General features: G+C 19.1%; 4 protein-coding genes across 4 annotated transcripts; all 4 read left to right on the top strand.

Annotated features, from left to right (window-relative positions):
- Positions 1 to 94: 94 nt before the first annotated feature.
- Positions 95 to 1,331, top strand: PmUG01_00069900 (PIR protein; the record flags this gene model as incomplete). Its single annotated transcript, XM_029005977.1, has 3 exons — positions 95 to 112; positions 251 to 1,030; positions 1,167 to 1,331. 3 exons carry the CDS (start codon positions 95 to 97, stop codon positions 1,329 to 1,331), a joined length of 963 nt encoding a protein of 320 aa, XP_028859206.1.
- Positions 1,332 to 5,030: 3,699 nt separating this feature from the next.
- On the top strand, positions 5,031 to 5,954 carry PmUG01_00069800 (fam-m protein; the record flags this gene model as incomplete). Its single annotated transcript, XM_029005966.1, has 2 exons — positions 5,031 to 5,129; positions 5,262 to 5,954. The coding sequence occupies 2 exons, from the start codon at positions 5,031 to 5,033 to the stop codon at positions 5,952 to 5,954; spliced, it is 792 nt and encodes a 263-aa protein (XP_028859205.1).
- Positions 5,955 to 8,529: 2,575 nt separating this feature from the next.
- PmUG01_00069700 (fam-l protein) lies at positions 8,530 to 9,487 on the top strand (the record flags this gene model as incomplete). Its single annotated transcript, XM_029005955.1, has 2 exons — positions 8,530 to 8,610; positions 8,738 to 9,487. 2 exons carry the CDS (start codon positions 8,530 to 8,532, stop codon positions 9,485 to 9,487), a joined length of 831 nt encoding a protein of 276 aa, XP_028859204.1.
- Positions 9,488 to 12,184: 2,697 nt separating this feature from the next.
- PmUG01_00069600 (fam-m protein) lies at positions 12,185 to 13,071 on the top strand (the record flags this gene model as incomplete). The annotated part of the gene is made up of 2 exons (XM_029005944.1): positions 12,185 to 12,271; positions 12,394 to 13,071. 2 exons carry the CDS (start codon positions 12,185 to 12,187, stop codon positions 13,069 to 13,071), a joined length of 765 nt encoding a protein of 254 aa, XP_028859203.1.
- Positions 13,072 to 22,656: the final 9,585 nt, after the last annotated feature.

The raw sequence follows: 22,656 nt of genomic DNA, 5'->3' as shown, positions 1-22,656 counted from the left end.
ATTTGTTTTTATATAGAATATATAAGTAAATATTCTTTTAAAAAATATTATTTCCTCCTATTTTGAGTATTCCTAGGTTGAAGGGGAATTTAAAATGTCCACTGTACTGCCGGTTAATAACTTCTTAAATTGTGATTTATATATATTTAATGGAATAACCTTTTTCTTATGGTCTACATTAATAAAATAATTCTCAGAAATAAAGCTTTTTTAATTGCATACAAATATTTCTTTTTTAATTAACTCTAAGGAAAGTTTTATAGAATCACTACCATCCAAAATTTATTATAGAACAAAATTTGAGTCAAATAACAAATACTGCTTATGGTTTGATGAGGAAGGGGAATTTTCAGAAAAAAGATCTAAATTAAATCATTATGGGAAAATTAAAAATGTTACAGATAAGCTTACGAGTGCTTTATGTAGTGTAGCTTTTACTAATGAAGGAGTTGAATGTAAAGAAAAATGTCGTAATTTGTACTATTGGTTAGGCAATGAATTATTATTAAGTGATATAGAGGAAAATTTATTTTCAGATGTTATTGGAATACTTGAGGATGTTTCAAATGTTCTCTATAAGAGTGGTAAATGCAAGTGTACCTTTTTCAAAAATGTTACTAAGGAGAATTTTGCAAAAATGAAGATTGTGTATGATTATTGTGTAGATCACGAGAAGATTGAACAATCTCTGAAAGTTCATAGTAATATGTGTGACAGCAAATTTAATGCTTATCTTGTTAAAGCTGATAGTACATATAAAGATGTGTATGTATGTGCCCAAAATAATACTGAATCATATTGTACGCAACTTAAAAATCATGCTCCTAGTTGCTTTAACGAAAAGTTATCTCATTTGACATGTAAAATAAATAGAGATTCCAAAGAAGAGCAAGGTTCAAACCATTTTGGTACCAATTATTTTGACCTAACATATGTAATTAATGCATCTAACTTTAGTTCATCTCAAATTTTCCTGTTCTTTGTTTTACCCTTAATTGGCATTTTTTTCATTGGCTTTCTTTTATATAAAGTAATTATTAAAATCTTTTATAAATTCAAATATTCTAATTTACTTCCATTTATATTTGTCTAATAGATAAAAAAATAAAAAGTAAACATAAAATAATTATTATATAATCATCTTATATATATCTTTTAAATAATAGTTCACTCCAATTGTACCATGGATACATACTAAAGTATTAAAGAAAAAATCAATTAGACGTAATTTGGATGAAATGGATATACTAGAATTAACAGAATACACGAACGAACGAAGAAGATCAAATTTAGGTAGAATACAACTAAATGTAGCATATCATGCCGCATGAGTAATCTTTTACGAAAAGCATATATTAAGTTTATATTAAGAATAATAATTTTAACAAGAATATTTGTCCATATATTCTTCTATTAGAAAAGAAAGAAAAAAAAAAGAAAAAAAATACATAAATTAGAACGTCTATATCAGTAGACAGAAAATTATGATATGGCAAGTGATATTATAATTTACTGTAATTACGAGTACATTATTGATATATTATCATTGTAAAAAAAGTTATTAAATAAAATATATAGAGAATTAAAATTAATAAAAAAAAAGGAGTGTTAAATTCGAAATTTCCATGTTTTTCGTTCTTTTAATTTATGTATCATTAGTCAAAATGCAATTAAAAATGAATTAAAATATTTGGATTTTTGGAGTTTATTAAAATTAAATATTTTTTATATATAGTAGTATAGTTGAAATTCATAATTTAAAGTAGAAAAAGCCATAGAAGGAATAGTTAATTCGTTGTAACACTACATTGTAAATAATTGTTATTATGATAAGTAAAATGTGCACCGTATAATACAGGTCATATATAATATACCAGTAGTACAATAAATAATATACAATAAAAAAAATGATTATATATATTATAAATTCTGAAATATATAAGCTAATTTTAGAAATAGCATATTCTGTTAAATTAAATGAAATAACTTTTTATATGAATATGCAAATATAAGTTTTTCATTAGCTCTTAATATACATAAAATAAATTTACATAGTAAAAATAATAAATATAATTTGTGCAATTTTTATTATTAATAAATCTATAAATAAAAGCTACATTCACATAATATTCTTTATATTTTTACATTAAAGAAAAATGTTATACTAATATAAAAAAATTCATAATAATAATAACAATTTTATAAGACATCACAGAAATAAGAGATTTCAGCATTTTCATTGATAAAAATGATATTCCTAAGCATAACATTATAGAAATATCTACTGAATGCAATTATCCGTAATTAATGAAGTTTTTTTTTTTTTATTATATATAAAATGATGATAAACAAAAAGTTATATTAAATAAAAATGATTAAAAATATTCTTTCATTTTTGTAATTTTATATTATATATTTATTGTTTCTTAAAAATATATTATATATAGTCAAAATATGAATATAAGGAAACATATTTGGTCAATATATATATAATGTATTATTAAATTTATTGAAAAAAAATTAAAAGAAAAAGCATAATATTATATAGAATAATATATGTCAGCGCTATTATAAAAGAATAGAATAATTTAATCAAAGCAATGATCCCATTAAACTATCTATGGATGAGAGAAAAAAAAAAGTATTACAATTATTTTACAATAAAATACAAAATTGTTGAACTTTGAAATATATATTATCATAGGAAATATATAATGTAAAATTAGGATATTAGTAATGTGTAAGGGTTAAAAAATGAAAAAAGCATATTATACAAAAATTGAATTATATATATAAATAAAATAAATTAAGCTTTATATAAATTATGTAATAAAAATAGTAAGAAAAGGTAACAAAAGAAATAAAAATAGAAAAATAACTAAAAAATATTCATTATATATACACCTTAGATCTACAATTTCTTTTTTTCTTTTATAATTTAGTTTTTACAAAAGTAATTTTCCTAGGAAAACTGCTATACATTATCATTATATTATTAAAATAATACATTTAATATATAATATTTTTATATCTATCTACAACGCTAAATGAATCAAAGTATAAGGAATAAAAACATACAAATATAAATATTTTTGTTCTCAAAGTTATATTCCATAAAACATCAAATTCATTTCATTTATATTAGTTGAACAAGAATTACTATTTAATATATTATTTAGGGAGTATTTATGTATAAATCATAAATGCCTTATTTCAATGTCGTTAATATTTAAAAGAAAAATATTCATACATAAAAAAATTTCCTGAGTTTTAGTAAATTTTTGTATATAAAATTTTGTATTTTTAAACTGTATTATTTTATATTGTAAATTCTTCCATATAAAATTACGCATTTATTAATGCTATAAACTTCAGTATATCTTCATTATAATCTTAAGTTTTATTTGGAGTAAATGACTTAATTATATAAAAATAATAAATGACTTTAAATTTATATACGATCTTTTTACGTGATATTTATTTTTCTTAAAATTGGTATTCTTAAACTCAAATTAACATAAAGGATTAAGGCCAATATTTTTTTTGGTAATTGTGCGATTTGCATATATAAAAATGCATACCTTAGAATATAAAACAGCTTAAATATTTAATTTGTTTTTGAAAAATTATAGTTCGAGCTAGAATAATTAAGGTATATATATAGATAAATGAAAGTAAAAAGGTTCACTACATTACAAAAAAACATTTTAATATATATCTTAGTACTTTTTCATTTTTGTGTTACTATTAAATGTTACAATGTTTTAAGTAATTATATTCTTTTTCGCAAAATCCATACTTGTGTGTATAAAATAATTTTAGTTTATGTTTCAAAATACTTGTAGGAAATTTCGAATAAATTAGTATAAACATAATATTTAGCTATAATATATATAAGAGATCATTAATTTTGACTAATAAAGTATATCACAAATAAATTAAATGATTCATACATTAAGGATAATATTAGTGAAGTTAATAAATTGTTGATTTAGTTTAGTTTTACAAAAATTATTAGTATTTCTATGAAAAATTAAATTGAAAACCAAAATGATTTTTATTTTTATTCAAGATAGTGTTAAAAAAATGCATTACTAATCCATGATTATTCTGCATTTAAACATTTTATACTAAAATCACTTCTTTTTTTTTCAAATATATTTCTTGTAAATATATATATTTAATTAAAAAAAAATTGAGTTGAGTATTTGGAATCATTTCATTTAGAAATAATGATATAAATTAAACTTAATTAAGAATAATAATTATTAAAAATTATTTTACAATAATAAAAAATTAGTCATTGTTTTCCATTAAAATACATATTTTCTCATCAATTATATAGTACAAAATTCATTATATTTTTTTAATAACATTATACTCTATAAAGTAATGTACGTTCTTAAGAAGTAACTAAATTATCTGTTATAAATAACGTAATATATAATGTTATTTTTTTATCAATTATTATAACAATTACGTTAATTGTATTATTAATATTATTAAGAATATTAGCATGTTCTTCTAAAATATAATGTTTATAATATTAGCTTTATTAATGGGATAACATCCTTTAAATTAGTATTTAATGTTTTAATATCTTGAGAAATGTATAATACATACATTATGTACCTCCTATATATTCTATATAAACTCAATATTACTAAATTTAAAAGGAACATATAATTTTCTTTTTATTTTATTTTGAAAAAGGATTAAAAAAAAAATTATTTAATCGATGCATTATGTTAAGTAAAGAAATAATATATTTTGAATATTTATGAATGTATTGAAGTTATTTTATTTAAATAAACGTTTATTTTTTTTTAACAACTTTAACATAAAATATTTGTACTATAATTTTTCGATTATTTCTTTTTGTAAATATAATATTCATTATTTTTATATATTTTTTATAAAGTATAAACGTAGCAATTAGAAAAAAGCTTTAAAAAAAAAATAGCAAACTTTATATTTGCAACTATATTATAAAATTATTATTTTTTTTTAATATATAAATCAGAATATTAATGATACGTATCATGGAAGAAAAAATTATGTTAATATTATTCATTAAAATTGTTGCGTTTATCCTTTTAACTTGGATATGTTACTTTAACATTGATATAGTACGATAATATTATTTAAGTAATTTGTATTGTTTTTATTCTTTGTATATTATATTTATTAATGATTTTTTTTATTCTTTAATTTTTGCATTCTAATAAATAGTACATATTTACATTTTTCTTTTATTTTAGAAAATGTCTAACAAATTCTTGAATGAGAACTGTGGATTTGATAGAAAATCAGATACAAGAAATTATCGATTACTAGCAAAATATAAGCAAGATAGGAATTCAAGTAATTTAGTGTTAAAAGATAATACAACTAATAATGGAGAATGCAAAAGTATAAATCTATCTAATAATAGAAAATGGGATAAAAGAAAAAAAGAACAATTTAATAGAAGTTTATTAAATAAGTCCCAATACTATACAGAAATTATCGATTATGATAATGGAATGTTTGATGGAAAGCATTTTCATTTTCAAAAAAAATGGATCAGAAAAAAAGATTATGATCATTTTTTTGAAAAAAAAAGAAGAATTGGAAATATAGCTTTAAATAAAATAAAATTTAAAAATTACGGATTTGGAGTTGCTATATTGTTTATTTTTTTTCTTTTAGGAATAGGATTACCTATATTACGTGGATTCCATTTATCCTCGTTGAGTACACCTGCTCAAGGTAATGGAGGCGATATAGATACTGTAATTTTAGGGTTTCTTAAAAATACATTAGGTTTACAAAATGAAGCACATGCTTATATAATATTATATGCAGTAACTTTTATTATGTTAGCGGTCTTAATTATAATAGGGATTTATAAGATCTTGAGAAATAATGAAAGATATCAAAAAATTAAGTTGATGAATGAGGGATATGAATAATATTATGTATTTTTCTGTAAGCAAGTTATTAATACGATGTTATATCTGTGATATATTTAGTGATATATTCTTAATAGAAATAACTATGATTTACATAATTTTATCATTACAGATATGTATACTTTGAATTCTTGATGCATCAAAGTAAAAATGCATGATTTTCAATTTTTTTTTTGAATTAGTATATTTTAATGTTTTATAATAGTCATTTTGATGTGTTAACCATTATTACATACATTTGACGTAAAATATTTATTTTTGTATTCATATATATATTCACGTAAAATATGTGAATGTGTTTTAAAAGAAATAAATAATATTACCATATATATACTTTTAAAAATTTTTTGTAATATTTTATATATTAACTAATAATAAGTGCGTGCTATCTATTGTTTTGTTCTCATATAAAATTATTATTTATTTTGTTTATTATGAAAATACATTATTATTTTTAAGAAATCAATAAATGTGAATTATTTTAGAATTAATAAAAGGATTTAGACGCATTTATTTATACTGATAAGTACATTTATATATTTTTAATTTATGAAAAATCTTAATATTTTATTCTATATTTTGTATATTATGTAAAATATTTTTTAGAATGTACTAACGGTAGAAATCTTTTTAAGAGAATTTCATTTTTGTTTTTCGGTAATATAAATGTGAAATAATTAAAATATAATAAAGAAATATTTTTTTTTTATATCGATTATATATAATTATTTACTAACTTCTTTATTCTAAAACACTACAATTATATAAATAATTAAATGTATTTATCATTTTATTATTGTTCGTAATTGTACAGTTATCTCTATTTTAAATAAAATATTTTAATACATATTACAATAAACGTTAATAGATAAATATATATTGTTTTTATTTTTCATGTTATTCAAGAATTAAATTAATGAATTATGTTTAACTATATATGGTTTGATAATATAAGGAAAACTTTTTTTTTTTTGTCTAATTATTATATATTTCTAAAAATGCATTATATTTATGTAACAATGTAAGCTATTATTTGGGGTAATTAAACTACATTTATATATTCTACAAGCGTTTATGATGAGTGCGTACTATTTTTTACATTTTTTTTATAATTTATAGGTTTATAAATATATTATGTAATTATTAATTATTATTTTAAAGATATATAAAAATGCATATAGTTTGTATTGATTATTACATATTATTTCATATTTATAAATATAATTTTTTAAATAAAGTAATAGCATAAAAAACAAGAATACTTCTAGAAAACAAGGATTATTCTTTCATGTATAATTTATAAATATATGTTTATGATTTATGCTTCATGGTTTGGGATTAGAATACTGCTAGAAAATAATCAAATTGTATTAGTGTTATTTCTTATTTAGTAGAAATATTATGTATTGAAATATTCATTTTATATATTATTATGTTATTTTAATAATTAATATAATTGTCATATTAAATATTTTCTTATTAATGCTACATAATTTCTTAGTTAAATGTATTATATATATATTAATTAAATATCTATTATAAAAATATGTCAAAAAGATATTTCATATAATAATATTATTAATGGAATTAGAATAATTCATTACAATAAGGAATTTGTTCACATGTTAAAGCAATTATTACAAAAACTGCAATATATCTGGTCTTGGTATTTTTTCTAAATATATATATTTATATATGAAAAAAAAAAAGAAGGAAAAATAACAAGATAAATTTAAAAATATTTTATATATAAATAACGGTATGGACTAAATTAAAAATTATAAATTCAAAAATTATTATGAAAAAGTAAGAAATTATAATTTATTAACCTTTCAAATAAAAATTTTTTATAGATTTGTTAGTATATTATATATTCTCATTTTGTAAATAGATTATATGCTGTAAAAGCATAAATGTTTTTATGTAGTAATCAATGTAAGCAGTATAAATAATATAACGAAAAATGTTGTACTAAGATTTTTTTATTTATATATAATAAATACTATTATGTTAATATTATAATTAATGTTATTTAAGAATTATAAATTACGATTACTAAACGTACATTTGACAAATTTAAATTTTTTGGAAAAGAAAATTTCTTAAATTAGTTATTATTATCTTAATATATGGAACATCGTGTTATATATATTCTATCCAAACTGTAGGATATATATTCTGTACTCTACATGAATTGAATATACAGAATTATTAAGAAATCTTATATTTTCTTTTTGAAGTAAATTTATAAGAAATTATTAATTACTCTACTAGATTAATTTATTAAAGTTTATATTTTGAATATTTATGAAACTGTTCATATTATTTTATTTTAATGAAAATTAATTTTTTTTAAAATAAAGTTAAAAAAAATACTATAATATATTTTTAAATTTATTTCAACTTAATTCTATCGTCAAAAGCGTCATTGTCATATATATTTCATTTCGTTTTTACGAAGAATTAATATAAATTTTTTTTTTTTATAGTTTGAGTATACTTTATTATTGGTCGAATATTATATTATTGTTAATATTTTTTTTACTGAATATATTACGATATTGAGAACTAAATCATGAAAAAAAAAATTAGGCTCCTTTTTTTTATTAAAATTTGTATCTTAATATATTGGATATATCATTTTTCCTATGATAGGGTAAGATAGTGTTATTTGCGGGTTCATACATCATTAATATTTCTTCCATTTATTTTTTATTAATACTATTTTCTAGAATATATATATTTTTTTTCTGTAAATAATAAATGTTTACTTTGATTTTTAGGTTATGTTTAATAAATTAACGTGCGCGAAGAAAAATAATGGGAGTAAATTGCGTCTAACAACTTATAGAGTACTGGCGAAATATAGACAAAATAAGGATTCGTGCATTCTAGGGTTAAGAAAAGAGATACAATACAATAAATTACATAGAAAAAAAGATATACATATAAATGATAAAGAGGAAACAGGAAAAAAGAAGACATCGAATGGATGTTCATTGAATAATTTGGGGGAATATAAACAAGCTCTGAAAAATAAATTTAATATATGTGAAACAAAAAAATATTCCCGTTTGGAAAAAAAAATATTCAAAGAACTTGATTATGTAGATTTTCTTAAAAATAGCAAGACAATCAGTGATAAGGTTTATAAAAATATAGTACTTAAAAAATGCGGAATAAAACTTGCTTTACCTTTATTATTGTTTTTTATGTTATCAATATCTCTCACATTGGACTTATTTGTGGGTTGTGGTATTGTTAATGAGCTGTATCGAATAATGATTGTGAATTATAAAGATGGATGGATCCAGACCTTACGTAATGGAATACGGGCTTCCCCTTTTAAGAAAATGTTTGAGGGTGTTATTAAACTAACTAATGGGAATTTTTCCATTGTCATTTTAAAATTTTTTACTACTATAATATATTTCTTATCTTTCTTTGTATTGGGTATCACAATTATGTTAGGAATTGTATATTACCATAAAAAAGTTAATAAGTATGAAAAAATTAAGTTCAGAAAAAAGTAAAATATATAACAAAGTACTTAATTCTTTATATAAGGAAGCCTTTAATATGAGGTAATATATGTAATATGTTTAGAGATATGCTTAATATGCATATATAGGATTACATAATTTTATAAATATCCCCATGTATACTTTCTGCTTTTAATGTATAATAGTACAAAATTATGTTAAGTTCTTTTTAGTGAATTCAGATGTTTCGATGTTTTTCAATTATTATTTTAAGGAACTTTCTTAAACATAATTAAATATAACTTAATATATGTTTATATATGTTTGTATTTCAATTGATTCTTATGAAAAATGTTTTTTTGTTAAAATTCATATATAATGGGAAAATTAGTATAATATTATTTAAGTTGTATGTTAATATATGTTAGAGCTATATACGATAATACTTATTATTTTTTAATTGTTACATTCGAAAATTATGATTTGATGGTGATATTAAAAAAATGAATTATTAGTTCTAATTAAAGGATGTGTCTTTGTTTTATATGCAACAAAACAAAGCGAATCTGTTTTTTGCATAGATATATATATATCTTTTGATTTAAAAAAAACATAATATTCATTCTATAAAACAGGTTTTATGGAGAATGTACCATAAAATATATTCATCGTAATAAATTTTTTAATTTACGTTTACTTTTTTTTTTTTGCAATGAATAAATGTGAATAAATATACAGTAAAATAATTCAATATTTAAGTATTAATTATTTATTATAGTTCAATAACTTTTGTAATACTAGTATTTACAATTAAATGAATTAGAAATATTATTTACTAGTGTTCAAGGGTTCATATTAATACAATTTTCTAAAATATATTAATTATATATATATTATTTTGAAGAGTAATATATTAACATACTATACATATTTTTTGTGTTTTACTATATTAGAGAATAAAATTCATTAATTAAGCGCGTATTTATATATTAATTCATAATATATTGAAATTTCTTTATTTTTTGCTTTTTAATTTTTCATAAAAATGAACTACTAAAAACATGTAATATATCTATAAAAATAAAAATTTTCAGAAAGCATAATGAAAATAAATACAGTCCTTACTATGATAATATAATTATATATAGATGAATCGTAATAGATATGTTCTTTTTTTCATACTTAAAGGTAATTATATTAAGTAAAATGTCACTTTTATTTTGAAGGAGTATACATATATATATAGTATGCATTAACCATTATTAGTTTCTTCATAATAATAATGATAATATTATAAACACAATAATTATTAAAAAAACAGAGTTATTTTTTTATCCATATTGTATAAATAGATAAACAATTTTTTTTTTATTTTTTTTGAAACGTATTAATAATACATATTTATTAGGTTATTATATATTTTATTTTTACAATGCTTAATTAAATAAGTATAAATTACAATATTATCTATACAATCATTTTGAAAGAAATTTTAATTTATTATATTTATATTTTTATAGATTCATATCAAAATTATAATATATATTTAATAAATGATTTAATTAACTTTTTTACATAATCATTAAAAAGTACTGATTAGTCAATGAAATATTCAATGCATATTTTAATATAGTAAGAGAATATTTAGGACTTATATTATACTAGAATATATGGGAACACAATATGGAACAATTAAATATGTTCGTAGAAACAATTTTAAAAAAAAGTATATATATTTTTTTTAATATTACGTATTATTACAATTTGTTAAAATATTATATTCGATTTAAATATTATATATATAAATATCTGAAATTATTTAATTTTGAGAATTCCTTTTTTTGTTTTTCTTATATTGATGTTTCTTCTAAATATATATATTTAATAAAGAAAACAAAACAGAATTATATATGGATGAATATAAATATTTTTTATTTACAACTAATGCTATAAAACAAAAATAATTGAAAGTTATAATATGCAAATATTGTTGGAGAAATATAGAAAAATCTGTCATTAATCATTAAAATATATGTTAATTTATAGATAAGGTAGTAGCATATAAATTCTATTTTTTAAATATATTATATACTATAAAAAATTGTATATATTCAGGAATTACCTTTATTGTCTGTTATCATTAAAATAGCGTAAAATATAATTTTTTAAATATATTGTTACTATTATAATATTGTTTTAATAATAAAAATGTTTTAAGTATAAGAAGTGGTTCTTCTACAATATAATGTTTATGAATTTAGAACTGTAATTAGAATAAAATCCTTATTATTTTTACTTATTGTATTAATATATAGAACAAGGAATTATCTACATTCTCCAAGTTGTATATTCTATATATTCTCTATATTTCGAAATATTATGAAATAGTATATTTTTATATTTTGATTGTATTTATTAAAGGAATAAAAAAAAAATGATTTAATTAGTGCACTTCATTAAATAATTAAATGTATGTTTTGAATATTTATAAATAAATTAAATATTTGTTTTTAACGCATATTATTTTTTAAAAGATAATATAAATATAAAAATTTTATAATATAATATTTATGTTACATTTCTTTGTACATGTTATAAATGAATAATAGTTCAGCAAATTTTATTAATTTATGTGAATCCATAATAATAACGTTATTTCAGAGGAATTACAGAATTTTTAATAATTAGAATTATGTTATTATTAACATTGTTTTTAGTTGATGTATAAAAATTTTATATATCTGTATCATGGAACAAAAATCATACTCCATCGTATTCATTAAATTTTCTGCATTTATTTTTTTAACTTGGATATGTTATATTAGTTGTGAAGTGGTATTACAATAATATTTACGGTTATTTGTATTATTTCTTTTTTCGTGTTCTATATTAATTCTTTTATAATGATGAAATTGTTAATTGCTCTTAATAATAATATTTACTATTTTTTTTTTTAGAACAAGTTTACAGAATCATTCAGTGTTAACAGTAAAATTAGAATAAAATTAGATGCAAGAATACATCGATTACTGGCAAAGTATAAGCAGAATAGGGATTCATATATTGTAGAGCTAAATGATGTTATGCCAAATAGAGCTGAATACGAAAAAAAAAATATATCTAATAATAAAGAAGGAACCAAAGGAAAAAACAAAGAATACTATAAAAGCTCATTAAATAAGGCACAATTCTACACAGAAGTTATGGATTATAATAATGTAATGTTTGATGGAAAGCATTTTCATTTTGAAAAAAAATTTATCAGAAAAAAAGATTATGATGATTTTCTTCAAAATAGCAGAAGAATCCATGACATAGATTTAAAAAAAATAAAATTTAGAAGTTATAGTTTTGGAGTTATTATATTTATACTTTTTTGCTTGTTGGGAATAGGGTTGCCTATATTACGTGCATTAGATATGGGTGAGCAACCAATATTTGCATCATTTACTAGTTTGTGGAATCTTATAAAAGGAAATCTAGGAGATCAAATAGGAAGTTTAGGAGTAGAATTTCTTTATGGAATATTATTTTGCTTCAGCATTTTAATGCTAGCTGTCATAAGTATAATTACAATCCCCAAAATCTTAAGAAATAATGAGAAATACAAAAAAATTAAGTTGCTATCTAATTAAAATAGATAATAGGGAATATTTATTTTTCATGAGTTTTTAATATGAAGTAATATCTTTAATACCTTTAGCTATATATTCCTAATAAGTGTATATATAAGTGAAATAATTTGTAAATACGTTTGTGTATATTTAGTTATTTTTTATACACAATAGTAAATTTATATGCTCTCAATGTTTTCGAGAATTTGAAGTTTTCATTTATTTTATAAGTGTATATTTATATATAGATTTAGATTAATTATATATTATGGTTCGATAAACATCTTTCATTATTAAATAGATATCTGTTAAAAAAATATGTTTGGGCGTTAAAATTTATATATAAATGGAGAAATAGTGTAATTTTGTTGAAGTCGTATGTTAATTCTTTGAGCTATAAGAAATTATACTTTATATTTTGAACTTGTTCAAAGCTTAGAATATAATATTATAATCCAGTTAAAAATATGAATAATAAGTTTTTAATTATGTATGAATGTTTTTTTTTTGTATTCAATGAATCTAAATAAAGGGTTTTCTTGCACTATTATATATATTTTTTTTTTCATAGAAAAAACTTAATCTCTATTCTGTAAAATATGTTTTACATAAAATCTAATATAAATTACATTTATTGTAAAAGTACTATTTAAAAAATTATAGTTGTTTATGTATGGTTTAAAAAAGAAAATATAAATATATAATTAAAAAATACATTTATTAATTTGAGGTTATTTATAATAGTTTGCTACTTAAAGAATTACAAACACTTTCCTCAATTAAATTACAAATTAAAACTATTAATTATTTTATTATTATTCTTAACTGTAATGTTAATTATATTTTGAAATATTCAATTAAACATATATTATATGGAACATGAATAAATAAATATGCCGTATATATATTTTGTAATTTTTTTTACTATTGAAGAATAAACATAATGAATTTAAGGTAATCACGTATATTAATAGAAATATATATTAATTTAATTCATTTTTTGTATCTTTGTTTTTTCATGATCTTAGACGTTTAAAATTGCGTCAAAAAAAATATGAAAATATTATTATTAATGGTAATAAAAAAAAATATATTGTTTTATAATATATTATAATGATGTATAAATAAATATTTAAATTTATGTTCTATTAAGCACTGAAATATACATATATATATTGAAATATCAATATTATTTAAGAATATATAAAATTATATATAGTTTACATTATAAATTAGTAATTTCTTTGAAAAAATTATGATTAATTTTTAAAAAAATATATATGAAAAAAAAATTTTTTTTTTAATAGATAACCCATAAGTAGGATAATTTTTATTTGTGATATATGTTATAATAAGGTTAATTAATAAAATTACAATATTTCGTTTATATAATTTAATTAAGTTTAATTAATAGAGTTACTTATATGGAAGTTTTATACGTAAATTTAGCAAAAAAATTCATTCGCTAAATTTGAGTTTTCATATGTTCTAATGCTATTTATAATATTAATATATTTTTTAATAGCCTTAACTGCATCCTTTTTAAATGGTATTGTTTAGTGAATTAAGTATTATATGAATAAATTTATCTTTGTATATGCACACATAAATCCGAGAGAAAATTAAATTAGCATATATATACATTTTTGTACGGAAAGTGTTAGAACATTACTTCTAAAAATTTTAATAAAAAGTATATATATATATTATTTTTATTTATATTATATATTATTTTGTTTAATTAAAATATATTCTTATATAGATATAATAGGTATATGCATATTTAATATACAATTCTATTACCATAACAAATGTGTTACTTTTATTATTTCAAAATATAATAAAAAAATATAATTTTTGGAAAAGAAGCAAAACTATTTTATCTGATATATTTTTAATTAGATACAAAAGGAATATTGAAAATATCAATATTTATTTTAAATTTGTGAAAAAATAATCCAATGAAATATATTACGTTGGTTTTGTTTTCTATTTGTTATATTATATGTACTCTTATGCTAATAGAAGAAAGTTGAAATACGCCTTTGTAAATGCTTGCGCGGATTTTTAACATACTTTTAACTATATATTATGATTAAAATCCTTTATGAATTTTTAAATATTTTTCAAAAAACTTTACATTGATCATATTTATATTTTATCAAAAATTGATTCCACAATTACAATTAAAAACTAGATATTGAAGAATTTATATAAGTACAAGAATATATATTCTTCTAATTAAGCATAATTAAAAAATAATTTTTAATTAATTTTAGGTTGTTAATAAATGATATTTTTAGTTTTATCTTAGAATAATTTGATGTAAATGAATCATTACAAATGAAGTAATTTTAGTTTTACCTTTTTAATACTTCAAGGAAGTTACAGAATATATAATTCTAGAAATAGTATAATTATAATATCATTATAATGCTTTAAATTAATGTAATATTATATATGGTTATGACTGTTATTTATGCATTATCAAAAACAGTTATAGAATATTAATTATTATTTATTTTATATCATGCGAGAGGATTATTACTGAAATCAATAATTTTATTGTATTCATGTTTGTAATAAATATATATAAAATTAAAAATAATAATTATATAAAAATCATAAGTTTTTCTGAGTGTAGGTAATATTATATTTTGTGTTTTATAAAAAATAATATATTAATTTATAAGTGTAAAATATATTAATTAGAAAACAGGAAAAAAATTATTTAAACTAAACTTTTTGTATATTTATTTATAGCTGAATATAATTTACAGAAAAGTGAATTAAGAAAAAAATATTTATACAAAGTAATAGATAAATAAATAAATAAATATATATTTCAGTGAGTAAACAATATATGTATAGTTATTAAAACATTATACATTGTTTTAATTCATAATTTGTTGCTTTTTTAATATATAAATGCTTTTTTTTTACTTTGTTTAAAGGAAAGATATACATTAATGTTACTAGAATATCCTTTAAAAAAGTATTTTATTAAATAATAATATATAAGTTTTTTCATTTAATGAAAGGATTAAGTTATACAAAAAATGAAAAAACAAGAATTATACTTACAGCAATATTTTAACGTTATAATTAATTTCTTCAATGAATATATACAATAATAATTTTCAGACGATGAATCCGGTAACGCTACGTGCTTAAAAATGTTTACAGGTTTTTGATTTTATATATTTTAGTACAAGAATTTAGTAAAAGCGTTCGATTATTTTTTGCGAATAGCTGTTCTTTTTGTACTTCTTTTATGTATATTGTTGTATTTATTTCATATGGATTTTATTAAACTCTATGCACTTTTTTTCATGTTATTAAGTCTCTGTTATATATTAATAAATTTATTTTTAATTTTTTATGGAATAAAATAATTATTTAATTTTTCTTTTTATCTCGAAAATGTAAAAAATAATTCTGATAATAATATAGAAAAATAGTAAATACTATCATGTCATAATGTGACATAATTAGATATATAAGGAAATTAAAATGAGTAAGTTATTAAATCTAATTCAGTGAGGATTATTATGAACTTTATATCATTAGTTACATATTGATGAATATGTATCCGTTGGCATCCATGTTAAAAATGTAGACATATTTTAATTATTTTTTTTTTTAACTTTTTATTAATTCTTTTAAAATGTGTACATGTATACACGAGTAAGATTTATGAATTAAAAATTTATTATTATACCTATAACATTCTTATTACGGATTTTCACTTATTTCTTTTGTCTTACTTTTTTACTTCTCCCTTTTATCTTATCCTCTTTTTTTTGTTCGGTTAATTTTTAAAAATTTGAAAAATACAAAATTATTAAGTTTTAACGAAACCTACTCGTGTAAGAATTTTCAAAAAATACGGAATAGAAAAATTTGCCTAATTACCATCATGATTAAGTCTCTCAGGTGTGAATATAATATATGTATTAAAATATACATTTGTGAAACATATTATATTTTTTAAGCTTAGTTTACTACTTTTTATTGTAACTTTAAATATTAATGTAGTGTTTATGAAGAAATTTTAATAATTCAAAATTGAGAGTTGTGAAACTTATGAATGTGCACACTGTAAGTATATAAATATTAGAAATGTCAAAAACATCTATTTATTTTATTTTATGTATATCTCTATCAGAATAACCTCATCATCTTAAAGGTAAATAAACTGGAATAGGAGAGAATAGAAAGGAAACATAAGTATGTACGAAACGATCATGTCAATGTGTCGCCAAAACCAATGAAAACAAGTAAAAGAAAAAAAAAAAAAAAATCAATATAGAATTTGATTATACATGATAGAAAACATATATGTTTAATGAAAATTTTAAAACTATTACCACTCCTAATTTTTTTTATGTTCTGAGTGCAACTACAATGTTTTTTTAAAAGTGTTATATGGATATATATATAATTATTTAATGCAAAAAGACATTAAGAAAAAAAATAAAAGAGAAGTTCAACTCTATACAAAATTTTATGATTTAATTTCTTTTCTGTTATTTTTCACGGGAAGCCAAAAAATCACAAAATTATTCCTATAACTATGCACTCACTGCGAAGTTCGGTATTAAATTAATTAATACGGTTCTTTTGGAAAAATTATTATATATCGTCTATCATGATATCACATATATATGTGAATAAATATATGCATATGTACATGAGTATATGTGAATATATATGTATACATTCCATAAGTTGATATGCCTACTTACATTTTTCAACATATGAATTATCTATAATTCTTGAGATGAATATATGTTTTTGTACCTAGTAAAGTGTTTTTTACATTTTTATAATGATATTAAAAGGATTAATGGAATTATTTTCCGTTCACAAACGAATAGAAAACTAACAATTTAAAATAAAAGAAACGAAACGAAATGAATATTTTATGGCATTCTTTTCCTTATCCCATTATAAAATTCCAGCAAATTTTTTATCATTACCGATTTTAGTACGTATATATATATATATATATATATTTTTATTTGTTATTCCCAATGAATGTGATACTAAAGAAGAAATCCTATTAGAAAAACACTATTATAGAGACACTAATGTGTACATAAATCATTTAAAACAAGATAAATTAAAAATGTTATTTATTGTCGGAATATACTTTTATGTATATAATTAGATGAAATTATTTGAGTGAAAAATTCAGTGCATGTATTATTGTGTTCTTGCGATAACATTAATCACGGGCGCATGTTAATTTATGCATATAACAGGTATGTATGCGAATATATATATATATATTACATGCGCTAGTTTTTCTTATATGTAATAGGTCGTAAATAATTAAAAGTCCTAAACAAGCGATTATTAATACATATGCAAACTCTCTCATGATAATAATTTATTTACACATTGTGAATCATATTACCACCTTATGTTAACCCGTCGTAGTTATATCCATTTAAGAGTAAGTTCATGTGCATAAGAAAAAATGAGACAAATGATAGAACGTTCATATATAACAAGAGATAATAACACTAATCCTTAAAGTTCACTATAGACCATATTTCTCTTTAAGATATTAAGAAAAAAAAGAAGAAATAATATACGTTCTAAGGATCCTAAACGTGGAGTTGTTTGAAATAATTTGATGCCTAAGGAATTCGTTTGACAGGAGTTCCATTTTATTTTATATAAAAATTATAAATATACTTTTGATTATATATACTAATTATTACTATACAATGATTTAATTAGTTCATTCATTGTAAATAATAAGAATGTACAATTAGATTTGTAGAAAGTGCATATATATAAGGTGGAAAACTATAAAGCAAAAAAGGATAAATTATTAGTTGTAGTTTTATACAACAAATATTAAATATATGCATGGATGTATATCTACGTAAGATGGTCTTACGAGTGGATGCACATGTTTTTATAATATTCAGCATATATAAACATGTATATAAGGAATTGAAAACAAATAATAATAAAGATTGTGAACAGACAGATTACTTATGCGTATTTGCATGTATTGAATTTATTAATTTGAATCTTTAAAATAAAAAAAATAATATTTTTTTTTAGTCTTTGTTTCATTTTTTTTGTAAAACATAAATTAGAAAAGTATACGTAAAATTATTTTTAATTTGAAAGTGCTAAATATATTATGGAAAAAGTAAATGTCAAAAAAGTGTTTGCGTAGAATGAAATACATTTAGATAAAAATTGTAATTATGCTCATTTTAGAAATTATTTTATCTTATATATATATGTAAATGTACCTCATAAAACCCATATTGGTAATATTATTGTACAAAAGATTTATTAGTTTTATAATAAGGATTATTTTAGAATTCCTACGTAATCCCAAAATAGGAATGTAATAATTTCATGGAAAATATTTATAGCTCACATTAATTTATTTTTAAATAAAATATTGAAATTAAAATAGTCATATATTACGTTATTTTTATAACATTAATAACATCTCTAATTATGGGAAATATATATTATTTGTATAAATGGCATATATATGATGAATTATTATTAGAAGGGACCTTGTGTTTAAAGGAATCAATAAGCATTAAGATATTAATATAAATATATGTATATATTAATAAATAGATATACATATATAAAAAAAATATATTCACATTTATTAATACTACACAATTACATTAAATAAATATACCTAGGAACTAGTGAAATATTTCAACAAAAAATGGAAATTATTTGTAGATGATTCTTTAATTTTTCTGGATATAAATAATTAATTATTATAAATAAACTTGAATATTTTCAGTAAATATGTAGTGAACAGAACGAAATAAATAAACCTAAATTCTCCAAACATTACCTTATAAATATATTACATGAAAATTTAGAAAAAAGTTTAAGAAATAGAAGCTAATATGTTTATATAATTTTTAGCATTATATATTCTTAATAATAGATAGTATTAATTACTAACATGAGCCCTTGCAATTTTTTAAGTAAATGTAAAATTTAAATTTTAACAAAATAAGGGACATCAAAATAAAAGAAATATTTAAAGAACTCAAACCCAGAATCGCTTTTAACTATGTTTATAACTCTGTATATAATATATGCATATAGAAACTCGCAATAAAATTATAATTATCTTATTTTTGTGAAATACTATAACTAATATATATTATATAGGATATAAAACAATTTAAAGGTTCATTATATTCATTATTAATTATTTTTTTTAAAATTAATTATATTTTTATAATTTATTTTTAATTATCCTACTAAAAATTTATTTTTACTGCAGTTCCTCTAACTATACTTCTCTCTTTTTTAAATATTATTATTCTTATATTATGTAATAAATATGATAATTTTTCTTATGAAAAAAAAAACAAAATAGTAAATAAATTACCTATACACTAAATATACTTAGTTTTTTTTTTTGTTTATAATAAATAAAATGCATTATTATAAATTATATAAAACTTGTTGTATTCCGCTAATAATCATAAGTACATATATACAAATGAGTTAATGTGAATAGTAAATTTTAAAAGATTACAATTTTGTAGGTAAATTAATTGCTAAAATCTGATTATAAAATTATGCGTATATGAACATTCTACATGCTTCAGGTATATGGCGAGTGTTAGATTTTAAATTGTATTTAAAACATTTTTTTTCTTTTTTATTTAATTTTTTTTATTGTAAGAACATTATAAGTTACACCATAATTAATGTTTTTCAACTTTAAAATTATGTTTTTATGTTATAATATGTACAAATAGCTGATCCTATTATGAGGAAGATTAGAATAAAATTAATAATTATTATTGCTAATTTATGCTAATGTATATGTTTTCACGGAAACTAATTTTTCTATTATAATTGTAAAAAAAATATTTATTCACTAAAAGATCCTTTTTATTTTATTTTCGTAATGGAAAATATTTACAACAAGATTTTATAATTGTTCTGTTATACTGTTATAATTTATATATATATATATATATATATATATATATATATATATATATATATATGGGAATTCATTAATAAATTAGTTTCTCCAATAACTATTTTATTTTATGTTGCTCTTGTTTTAAATAGTTTTATTGAAAATATTTACTAAAACATTTTTAAAATTAACTTTTTTTTTTGACGAACCTAATATATGTATTTTATTTATGCATTATAGTATTTTTCTAAAACGTATAATAATGTAAAATATGAACTACATTAGTTCTATTTTTCTAAGAATATCTTGTAATAATATAAAAGTTTGTACACATAATTAAAAATATTATAAAATTAATCTATACCAACTCGAAAAGAAAAATTAAATATATAATTTAAAACTCCTTTATATATGCTTTTCATTTGGATATGTTATTATTACAACGATGCACTATAATTATAGAATTGAATAAAGTTCTCTTTCTATATTAACTCATATTATATATATATATATATATATATATGCTAATAAAATAGTTCTACTTAATGCTTAAATAAATTTATCAAATTATGAATATTAAAAATATATTCTTTTATTTGTAAAGTATATGTAATTAATATTTAGATAATAAAAACAGTGAAGATGAAACATTCAATTCAAGAACAACTATATTATTACTAGAAAATTCTATCGAAACCAAAATCGTGGCTTTAAAAAATGGTACTTAAAAAGAGATACGATCATTAAAGAAATTAATACGTTAATTGAGAATCAGAGTATGATAGGAAAAGTTAATCGTCAAATAAAGATAATTCAAGTACTGAATAAAAAAGATTTATTCAAGAAGTACCCTTTTGTCATATATAAATATTTTTCAACAGTAGAATATTTTTTAAAAAACCACACTATAAGGAATTTATTCTTTTATATATAATACAAAAAATGTACCTGTTCTACTTGGAAAAAAATTTTAATATATGTAGTTTGTAAAAGAACCTTTTTAACATTTTTTGCACCAGTAAAACATTTGATAATAAGAATTTTATTACTTTTATTCTTAGAAATCTGTGATAAATTTACATGTTTTTCGTTATTCCTAGTTATATTAGGTATATCTATGGTTATTCATGTATTGGTTAAACTCTTATTATAGGCATTTGAAGTTAAAGGAAATTTAATTAAAGCTTATGTGTAAAAATATTTCTGTGAGTGAAAATGTTTATCTTGGAACTAAAAAAAGTATATAATATTTTGTATAATATAATATTTTCAAAATATTTCCTTATTAGATCCATGTAGATTTTATCTAGGTAAAGATATAATATACGCATATATATTTATAAATAAGGATAAAAGTATATGTACTAAATATTTATAAAAGTACAATTTTTTTATATATCTTTTCCTATTGTAATGTAATATTTTGAATTTATTTATTAACCTGACTTAACACTATATATATGTATGTAATATTGTGTTTAATAAGACTGAGAAATTAATATTTCTGAGTATTCATAGTAATATGAGTTCTTTATAGGAAGAAAATATGTATATATATGTTTAATCTAAATTTTTATAATAAAAATTATGTATTCATTAAATTTAATATATACAGTAACTTTTAATATGTCACTCGAGCTAGTGAGGTAGTTTAA

This window comes from Plasmodium malariae (genome assembly GCF_900090045.1).
Source record: "Plasmodium malariae genome assembly, contig: PmUG01_00_41, whole genome shotgun sequence".
In the NCBI taxonomy this organism is placed as follows: Eukaryota; Apicomplexa; class Aconoidasida; order Haemosporida; family Plasmodiidae; genus Plasmodium; species Plasmodium malariae.
This window is presented reverse-complemented; position numbering and strand designations above follow the sequence as displayed.